At 40.3% G+C, this 11,099-nt stretch overlaps 1 protein-coding gene across 1 annotated transcript in view; it reads right to left on the bottom strand.

Moving 5' to 3' along the window:
• Positions 1-406: 406 nt before the first annotated feature.
• kazna (kazrin, periplakin interacting protein a) overlaps positions 407-11,099 on the bottom strand; it is a 200,169-nt gene continuing 189,476 nt past the window's right edge. The window contains exons 13-19 of the mRNA XM_085345542.1: positions 6,996-7,198; positions 6,764-6,882; positions 4,448-4,679; positions 4,052-4,153; positions 2,167-2,333; positions 1,930-2,071; positions 407-1,327 (exon numbers count right to left, since the gene is read on the bottom strand). Coding sequence (XP_085201668.1) covers positions 1,169-1,327; positions 1,930-2,071; positions 2,167-2,333; positions 4,052-4,153; positions 4,448-4,679; positions 6,764-6,882; positions 6,996-7,198 — 1,124 coding nt within the window. The 3' untranslated portion in view covers positions 407-1,168. The remainder of the gene's footprint in view (positions 1,328-1,929; positions 2,072-2,166; positions 2,334-4,051; positions 4,154-4,447; positions 4,680-6,763; positions 6,883-6,995; positions 7,199-11,099) is intronic.

Here is an 11,099-nt window from a genome sequence, read left to right as displayed (position 1 = left end):
GGATGATAGCTGCCCAAAATGCCATCAATAGATCAGTAAAATGCCAAGGTTATGGCAGATTTTATTGCGGGCACTGTTTGAGTTACAGTGGACGCTGCCTCTTGGAAAAGGGAGGGGGGGGGGGTTTCTCAGTGACACTTTTACTGTAACAATGGAGACTCACTACAATATTATTAGCTTACTTTTCTCTGATCTTTATGGATCCTTTCATTTCCTTTTATTCCCACCTTTATAGTGCAGGCAGCCATATTATTCTTTGTGCTGAGCAGTGGAGCTTTGCAATTTATTGGGAGACCAACCCTCCTTCTCCCATCATCAACATGTCTTTTTTCTCCCCAGATTGTACTCTGGCGTTCATTGATATTCTGATGGATGCAACTAGTCACATATATATTTTAGACACCATCTTTATTTCATTTCAGTGAGCACTTTCCTTTTCACAAAAAAATACACGCTCACACATCACAGCTCAGCGATCTTTTTCTTTGTTGTTGTTGGCATTGCTCAGATATTTTATGTTTACTGCACAGTATAAAACATCAGAAGAGGTGCTACATATGCTTTGACAGAACAGTGTAAATGTGCGAGATGAAAAATGACTATCAAACATAGATTCTAAAATTTTTAAATTCAGTTCAAGTCTTTTTAAGTTGGTTTTTTTTTTAATGCTAAGTCACATTGACAAGGCATCACAAATGGCAGAACTGAATGACACAAGAGCCACTTACACGGTTACGAAATATGAAACTTTGTTTTTTTACATTTTGTCATCAAGTGCTCTGTATAAGACAAACAGTCATTTCCCTCACTAGTCAAAAAAAAACGAAGAAAAAAACCCATTTCAGTTAGTTACCTCCTGGTGTACACACAAGAATAGAAAAATATATAGCTCGAGTCGTTCATAGTCATCTTAATTCTGGCGTTGGGGGAGGGGCGCTTACTGTCCTCAAAGATGCTAAAACTTCCCCAAAAAACAGGAAACTTGTTAAAAAACAACAACAAAAAAACAACATTTTCCTTGTTACAAAGTGCAAGCTGCCCTGTAAAGGCTAATTTTAAGATAAAAAAAAAAATCACCATCCCATGTTTGCGTGCACATGGATGACAAATGTCCATGTTGTACATTGTCATGAAGTGAATGACTGGTATTGGTAGAACTCTGATAACATCACACATTGGTGACCTCGATGCTGGTGTAACCACGGATGGGGCTTCCTTCTGCCCTGGGCGGAGTGTGATCTCGAACCTCTCTAGGCAGGGAGCCATAGCTGCTATGGCAACTCAAGTCCCGCCCATTGCGAGCTTTGGGACTAAATCCTGCTGGAGGCTAGAACAGAAACAATGTATCCATTACTACAAATGACAAACAATGTATAAAGATGAATGCAGCTTCTGGGTCTGAAAAGTGAAATTGGGGTGTAACTTGATATAGCATGATGCCTGTTTTGCACATTTTTGCCCGATTTAGAGTCAATTAGCCTTAGGGCTTAGCTACTTCATGACTGACAACTTGCTGCAATAGTTGCAAAGCAGTGTCTGGGGTTTCTCATTCAGATCCACACCTTGTTGATGATGTCATGATGTCAGGGTTAAAAATAAATCCAAGACAGCAACAGCCAAAATGCTCAGGTGGAGGGTTCGTACAGGTATCCACCTTTTATGTACAGTCTATACTTTCTCATTAGTTGTGGTCCCCCTGATGACATATCTTATACTTACAGTTAATTTAATAATCAATAATTGATTTGGTTAATCAATCAAACCTCTCTATCTTCCTTCTTATTTACATGTCTTGCAGGCTGCTCTAGCAATATATTCAATACCCAAGTAATGCTGCAGAGCTTCATTATCGTCACTGTGTAATTTGTCAACACTAAGCTCTTCTGCGCTACAATTTGGCTAAAATTGAGGGAAGAACTTTTTCCCCACCTTCACAGCCCTCCTTCTCAATGAGCCTTCTTCATCGGTGTGCCGGGCAGTAGAGGTGGGAGGTCTGCCCAAAGAGTTCTGACGAAGGAGGACAGGTGGTGTCCCCAGACCTAAATGCTCGTATTCCTGTTTGGCATCCACGCTGCAGAAAGCATGGGGAAAGATCAGTGTGACGGGGGAAGCCAAAATAGTAATTAAAGACAGTAGAAAACACATCCCTGTGAATTTTCCTGTCACCTGGCTTGGCCAATTAGTGTTTTCATCTCTTCCACAAGGTGTCGGCGAACCATGTGTTTGCTGCTGGAGATTCCTAGCACCGTTGCCATCGTGTCAGTGTTGAAAGTGGGGTCTAGCACCATGACAGCCCCATGAACGCCACTGTTTAGGAGACTCTCAGCAAACTCCTGCATAGGCAGAAAAAGGCAAGTACAGAATAGTAATCTTATTTGTTCATAACATCAGATCTAAAATTCTTGGTTGAGTCAAAGAGGATATTGATATTGATTTTTTTGTCTATATCAGTAGAAGTTCCAGCTCCCTGAGGAGTTTAACCGGACGTCATCCAGACATGTTTATCTGTACACACCCGGAGTGTGATGGGACAAAGGCTGTAATCTGGCAAGTGTTGTAATCAACTGGTAGCAGTTCAAAAGTAAATGGCAAAGACCTGCTATCACTTTGTGGAGGTATGGAGCACAGAACAAACAGTCTTTATGTGGTAGTGCGTTTATACAACACAAAACAGTATTGTTACAGCCCCAGCAGGCCTGCTATGTTTTATTGTCTGAGAGTCCTACTGTTTGCTTCCTTGAATCAGGTGCCTCCCCCTTTCTGCTGTGGGGCTGGTTAGATATGCACTCAGCTGACTCAGCTTAGCAATTATAACTGAGAGTATAAAAGCTGAGGGGAGCCACAACTAAGCACCAGTGGTTCACCTGTGTACACAGGGTTGGCTTTGATTTATTGATTGATTAAACGCTTTTCTTTGCCCACCAAAGGCTTTGCTTTTCTCTCGTTTGTATTTTGTCCTTGACAGAAACAGCACTTTACCCATCTCTTTAAAGTTTTTAGTATAATCTTGTTTTGCCTCATTCCAGAAAAGAAATGCAGTACAAATACCCAGTTAAGATACTGAAGTGGAATTTTCAGGTGTCATTACATAACTTGAATCTTTATTTTTCTCACCACTTTTTACTTTTATTCACTACATTTTTACACAAATACCTCTACTTGCTGCATCGTACATTTTCATAACAGCCTTATAGGTTCAAGACATTTGAAGGGTGTTACTATTCCACATCACTGCGCATCTTCCAGATTTAAACCAATTTGAGGCTAAATTGAGGAAACAATAACACATAAAAGGCCATTTTATTGGTCTATCCATCACTGGTGCTTATCACACACGACAAGTGGTACAAACCTATGCATCATTTATCACTTTATATTCAGAGGTTACCTAAGCACTTTTATTTTACATTCAGATGGATGGATCGGGTGTGTGTGGGGTGGGGTAACTTGGGGTTCAGTATCTTCCCAAGGATGCTTTGAACTGGGGAGGATCAGTCAGCCCACCATAAATTGTATAAATTGTAGACAATTTATACAATTTATTTCATAGTGGTTATTTTCTCGTACACTACCACAACAGCTGATATTAGGGTTCTTTTGCCTGCCAAATCCCACTTTAACCCCTGACTATATTCATTTTCCTGTTTAGGTGTGCAGGCCAACTCACCAATCTACAATGTGGGCAGCAGCATATGTTTTTTTCTCTGTTTATGTTCAACATACCAGATGTAATCTAACAAGTACGTTCCATAATATGACATGAGGTTGTGTTTCCTCTGCATAAAAATAGATGGTAGATATGTGCTCGAAAGAGCTACTTTTAAACCTTAATGAACTTTTATCAGCGTATTTTTAACACAAATATCTGGAAATTAACTATCACATACCCAGGACATTCTGAGATTCAGACCCAGAACCTCTCTGATTTGTTATGGCGTAACGGTAAACTCTTTAACTTTGCTAAAACTATACTTTTGTTTGCATACAAGTTTGACCTGTAAACCTATTGGCTGACATGTGTTCAAGAATTTTAAGATGAACTTTCTCTCACCTTGAGGTCAATATCTCTGATCCATTTCATGACCCGATGCATGGTCCATACCAGAGGATCCACATTGTGGTGCTCGCACTGTACCCGGCGAACCTGTAATGCCTGAAAACCATTTTAACAAGAACTTTTACAGATCTGATCTATTTTCACCTTTACTGTGAACATCCCAAAGTACAAAGGAGTGACAAAACTAAAAGACTGAAAATCTAGACCCTTCACCCCTACAGTTTGCATTTACTTATCCTTTTAGGTGGAAGGATCACTGCCAATCAATAAAAGGTAAACTCAAAAGTAAAATCAATGTCAAGCCCCAACACCTTACTATAACCCCTCATTGTTATTTGTTTTCCTTTAATTTGTCACCCATCAGTGTACTCACTGCCATTTCTCATTTACCTCCTTGTCAAAATGAAGCAACTGCAGCAGTTCGATGCCTAGCAGCAAGCTGACCTGATGGAACTTCTTGGTGATGTTTAAGTGACGTTCGAGGTCCCGACGTGTCAAAGAGTTCAGGACCCGCCCATCTATCAAGTGATTGTGAAAGGCCTGGGAGTACTGAGGCAAACCCACATCGCTTAACCAGGCTTTTGCCACCCAGTGGTGGTCCATATCCGCAGCCTTGGACAGCCTACAGACAGACAGCATGAAGAGTTCCTTTACCTAAGAAATCACATTTTTATCATCACGTGTGGGATTTAGCCACAAAGAGTTTGAATTGTACTGACCAGCTTACACCCCCATTAGGCTGAAGTTCCTAACAAGCACTGAATGGATTGTTGCTAAATTCATATTGTATGGTATAATAATAATAAGTTTGCCATCTCTTGATTTTTCTTCTGATTTCATCATCAGGTTAAAAACTACCATACTAAAATAAGACTGTGAACATGCTTCACCACATACCTGATAAACAGTAGCATGTTACTTTTGCTAATGTGGACACATTATGTAGCTTTAAGAACTACTGAGCTGAACTCAATTATTTTTATTCAATTCATATAGCACCAAATCACAACAGCAGTTGCCTCAAGGCGCCTTATACTGTATGATAAAGACCCTACAATAAAAGAAAGAAAGCCTTAAAAATCAGATGACCCCCTATGAGCCAGAACTTTGCAACACTGGGAAGGAAAAACTCCCTTTTAATAGGGAAAAATCTCCAGCAGAAGTGGGCTCAGGAAGGTGCAGCCGTCTGCCATGACCGGTTGGGGGTGAGGAGAAAAGAAGAGAGCAGACTGAGGTAGGATAAAAAACACACTGTAGAAGAACACCAGAGATTAACTATGACTAATAATGCATTGGAGCCCATCTACATCAGCAGGGAGTGTGTGAAGAGGGTGCTCAGCTTCAAGTTTCTGTGTGTGCACATGGATGCAGACCTCCAGTGCTCCAGCTTGGAGGTTATGAAAAAGGCCCAGCAGCATCTCACTTACTGAGGAGCCTCAGGAGGACTACCCTAAAGAGGGAGCTGCTGCTAACTGTCTTCTACCGCTACTCCACTGAGAGTGCGCTGACATATTGCATCTCTGTGTGGGTCTCGAGCTGCACCATAGCACACAGGAAAGCACTACAAAGGGTCATTAACGTCACGAGAAAAATCACTGGCCGCCCTCTTCCCTCCCTGAAGGACCTCTGCAGCACATGCTGTCTCAAAAGGGCACACAAGATCTTGCGGCACTGCAATGCAAATACCTGACACCGGGCCTTGTGCAATACACAGTGCACACACTGTATATTTCATTCTGCATATATGTTACTATGTATATATTGTGATTGCTGCTTGCCTTTCATTTAGCACCAATGCAGGACAGTAGTCCAATTTTGTTGTACTATTGTAGAAAGTATAACTGTGCAATGACAATAAAATCATCTACTCAAACTGTAGCTATTATTTTAAAAAAGAAGCTGAAATTGTTCACAACTGCTGTTAACAAATCAGGTAGCTGTGCCATTATTATTGTTATTTATTCTATTATTCTATTTTACTCTTTTACTTTTGATTGTACTTTTTATCTTACAAAGCATGCTGAACAATTGTGTAATGCCACATAAATAAACTTGCCTTGGCTTTCATCAAAAATTGACTGATCAATCAATCAATCTAGTTGGATTAGATTATTGGATAATGATAACCACATGCAGCCCTAAATATCACATATGTAAAGGAACTCACTGCAGAAAGTTTTTGAAGGGATTATTTCTTTGCTATAAAGCAGTTTCACAGAGAATTCTTCAAACTTTGCACTTGAAGGCCAGAGTGAGGGGGGAAACTGACTCGAGAAAGACATGCTGCTGCTAAATTTTTCAAATGCAATTCTTCAGTGCTTTAGGGTTACTGAACTGAATATTTCAAAACCCAGACACCTTGATCTTAAACCTGCTACTTGGCTAAACTGCCATACAGTGTAACTATTGGTTAAAACAAATAAGCTTATACTTGCCACATATGTGTTTATGATTCACACAGGAACAATTTAGACAGTCTTCAGTTTAGCTGACCTGCATGCCTTTCATGCCCTTAGGAAGCTTTCAAGAGCTGTAACAGCCTTGGGACTCTTGCATTTGTTTAAACTTCATGTGTGGTAAAAAGCCAGAAACGAGATCCTTCATGCATTAGGTAAATGCATGTACAATAAATCACCGACAGGTGGCCCCCATACGCCATCAAGTAACAGGCAGTTTACAATAAGGACCACTATGGCCCTTCCTTACCCTCTGCCGTTCTCAACATCTCTGTAATCTTCAATGGCCAGGCGGAGTTTCCGACGATGCATCAAATTGCTGACACCTAGACCCAGCTCCAGGTCTTCATCCGTTAACCCCAGTAAAACCTGCAAAAAAAAGCAAAGAAACAACACTTCACAGGAGGTTAAGCCATTCAGGCCGAGAGTGCTATAAAGTAAACAATATGGAAGCATGTAGAAACCTGCAGGTGTTGCCATACCTTGCCGCTTTTGACGTTTTCTGAGCAGGCGCGGATGTACATGGGCATCGCCATGACAACCTCCAGCCAGGCCTGCACGGTGCCTGCCCTCCACAGAGACATGGGCGTTGTCCTGGCCAGCTCCACCTGCTGCAGACGGTCGAGCTGGTCCTCTGACCCGTCTGACAGGCTGAGGCGAGTGGGGCTGGAGAGGCTATCCGAGTCTGGGTGGGTAGACAAATGGGTGATGCGGTTGTGGTTGTGCGTGAAAGCAGAGGTGAGCATTGTGAGCAATGAAAAATAAAATAAAAACAACAACAACAACGTTAATGTGCTGCAACAACAACAATATATACATATAGTTTCATATCAAATCAGCCCATTTAAGGGGAAGAGGGAACAAACAAGCTTTTAACGACATCCTAAGCTTTTGGCTGCATGACAGCAAGCCAAGCGTTTGCCAGTAATGCTGTAAACAAAGTTGCAGCTTTTATAAACAAGCTCCTCACTTAAGAAGTCCATTAAACCAGCAGCCGTTTGAGCTGTTGAATTAACATGACTCATCTGTCTAAATTAGCCCGCAGCTAACAGCTCTGTGGAAATATTAAAACATGCAATTAGGAGATGCATGAGAAATGTCGATGCATTAAAAGCACGTCTCTCTCACAATGTTATAATCGACTGTGAGTAAATCCTGACACTTTGAGCACTGCCTGAATAATTCCCCGCGGTGTTTCAATGTTACCACGCTAAACTGAGCCAAATATTTTGCCTTTTTTTTAAAAAAAATTATTGTTAAATTTAAGTTCTCAGTATTTCACAAGTGGTGGAGTCACAAACGAAAAGAAATATTGGCCGAGAACATGTTTTGTTTCATTGTAAAAATGTGAAAGCCATTTAACTAACCCCCGACCAGCGGGTGGCAACCTGGTATCAGGTTTGGACTCAGATGTTGGTACAGCATCATGAAATGCTCATCAAGAACTTACTGCAGCACTTACTGTGTTTTTCTCCCTTTTTAAAATCTTGTGATACAAATGAAATACTTCAAAGTATCCTGTCTTATTCCATAGTTTCTGAAAACCTCAACATTACCCTCAGCACTCAGAATACAGCCATACTTACAGGCTTACCCAGTGAGTGAATGAATGAACTTCAACCAAAACTCCTGTGACCCTAATAAGCCTTGCACAGAAGCATCCACATGACAGCTCCATGGTAACATGACTGTTCTCCTTGATGGTCACTCCAATCATCACATCCATGGTTGCTTTTTTATGTTTGTTTGTTTGTTTTTAAAGGAAAAGAAAGTTCAAGATTCTTTTTACAAACTACACAAAAACGGGTTCTTTGTTCCCTCCACCTAAGTGTCACTTCTAGCAAATAACATGGAAACCCTACTTTTTGGCAGCCTTTACTATGCCCATTGTGTGTTTACTCAAAGGAGATTCACGACTGGATGGTTCGAGGGTCTGAGTAAACTGATTTTTATTAAACCCGCCTTCGGTAATTCATCTCAACCTGGATGCTTTCATGTGCTCTCCGAAGAGAGATGCATGAAGCGACCGTACACTTCTAAGTGCCCTTCTGAGAGCAATTCATATTAAGTTGAATAGATCTGCTCTTTTGGTCAAAGATGCATGCTGGTCTGCGTACAAGGTCTGTTTTTCCTTCCGAACAGAGTCCTAATAAAGGAAATATCAGTGAAAGCAGAGCTAGCTACGGTGTGGTATTTATGTAAAGAGTTTTGTGTCCTTTATGAGAGGAGGTAAGTTTTGTATGTTTTATAAAAACCAGTGAATTGTTTGCTTTTCCTTTAACTACACTTTAGACGAGACACTGAGCCTTAAGTGTGCTCTTCGGTAGCTCGTTTAATAGACCTTATTGCTATAATATAGCAGCATTTCTGATACCATGACTGGGAAAAACAAATGGATTACAGCTGAATGGATGACATCACCCATGGTGGCTCTTCGCTGCTTCGAGGGAGGATAAATAGAGTAGATAAACTACAAGGCCCCTTTAAGTAACAGTTTGGCATTTTGATTAATAAGATTATTTGCTATCTTGAGAGGCAGATGAGGAAATCAATGCTCATGTCTGAATGATAAATATGGAGGTACATACAGTCTGTTTCCTGTCTTCCAGTTAATCAAGGAGTAGCTTCAGCTTGAATTCATTAAAAGAATATTAAAGAAGTCATTTAATGTTTGGTAAATATGCTTATGCTTTACTGTCGTGCATCAGACGAGAAGGCTTATAAATAAGCTTGTATAGTAAATCCATAAAGTCACAGCCAGTCTTCTTATAGTCCATGCAAAGCTATGATGAGCACCCCTGCTTGTAGATTTATGTTAAGCAGTGAATTTCCCCCAAACTATACTTCAGCACAAAATTAAAAGCAGCCAGTGTTTCTGAGCCAGTGACGCTGAGTATGGAGCTTTACTGTTGGAGTATACAGGAAATAAAAGAAAAAAGCCCTCAAATGCATTTTAGTGTATCTGTTAGCACTCAACTGTTTCCAAATCCCTGTCATTAGAGCTAAATTCAACTTGAAGAAGTGCTTAACTCCAAAGGTGTTTTTTTTGTGATGTTAGGAATTAAAAGACATCTGCAAACACAGTTTGCAACCCAGCACGACTCATTTTTAAAGCCACAGGAACTGGTGCACCTCGGTCCCATTGAGTCTGACTGATCGCTTCTTGGGTCGCCTCACTGTGTCGACAGTCTGATGGAGGTCAGACAAGAGGGGTCAGTGTTAGAGGTCAGGAGTCATATCAGAGCAAAACATTATTGATGCCATGTGCTGACACATATGAGATCAGATTCAACAATATGACATGGCCACATCTCCTCTGCACCAATGTTTTGTTTTTCTCTAATTATTGATTCTAATATAATACAAGAGGAAAATTTCATTTTGGCTTAGTGAGGAGTTGAAATTGGAAAAGAGAGGAAAGGAGGCCATTGGGAAGCTTTTGGGATGCAGTCCTCTCACAGATGGGAGTTGCAGGGCTGAGGGAAACTAAGGCACATGTTAAAAATGGTAAGTCCCCTCCAGCATAACAGGACAAATCTGGATTAGAGCCATATCACAACAAATGAACACGCACACACACGAACATTAATGAAGGGAAAGAGAGGAGAGCCACGTGGAAATTAAGCATTACTTATTTTATTTTAAAATAATCTTATTTTTTCTCATTTAGTTCTTTAGAGCGTAACTTTGTTGCCATGCCTTTAAAAGTTTGCTACGATCCACTTCTAAACATCTCAGGGCTTCAGAATAGAAGTCCTCCACCGAGGCCTACATCTTTGACTTTAAATAAAACTCTTTAATAATAATAATAATATTCATTTCATTTCTGCAATGTTATCTCATTTACAAAAAGTAAAATATACGTGGGAAATTAAAAAAAAAACAAAAAAAACAAAAACAGAGCACGGATCAAAAGATAAAATTACATAATGTTTTTTTTCTCTTGATATGTTGTTTCCCCATCAGCAGAGGATCATAAAAATTAGCTGAATGAAACAAAAAAGATAAAATAGCATAGATTTTATACATTTAACTGACTGTTCAGTGAATTTTTTCAACATGAGACGTTGTTCCTGTACATACAATTTGATTCATAGTGACTCATCTCTGAATTATCTTACTGATTTACCTGCAAATTCAATAACTGTGAACTCAAATGTAAAGGACGATCTCCTTACTGGATACGTGGACACGCCACGGTAACCTGGCACTCTAGTGTCTCAGGCGAGGCCAACAAATACCCAGTGTTAGTTTAATATCAGGGAGAGAAAAGATTTCCTGGGGCGTGGCAGTGCAGACTCCGACTCGATCCAATGAAAGATCGGAAGTAACGTGATGTCTGTGGAAATTCTTTTGCTCGGATTAATGCCATTAACCTTTAGTCCAAAGTTAATTGCTTTATTTTTTCCTTTTCCCAGCTATGGCTTGAACTCTACATTGGAATTTTTGCTGAGGTCATGGAAGGTACGCCTTTGCTTGATTGGGATGCTTAAATCCTGATTTTTAACCTTCAATTGTAGTTCATGTAATTTCTGCACCTCTTAATTGAGGTTCTGCTCATCTCGCCCTTAATTCCAGAGGTCTAG

This window comes from Diplotaxodon limnothrissa, linkage group LG20 (assembly GCF_057381915.1).
Source record: "Diplotaxodon limnothrissa isolate DT_005_m linkage group LG20, D_limnothrissa_male_GT1.1, whole genome shotgun sequence".
In the NCBI taxonomy this organism is placed as follows: domain Eukaryota; kingdom Metazoa; phylum Chordata; class Actinopteri; order Cichliformes; family Cichlidae; genus Diplotaxodon; species Diplotaxodon limnothrissa.
The sequence above is the reverse complement of the archived record's forward strand: the minus strand, read 5'-3'. Positions and strand labels throughout refer to the sequence as shown.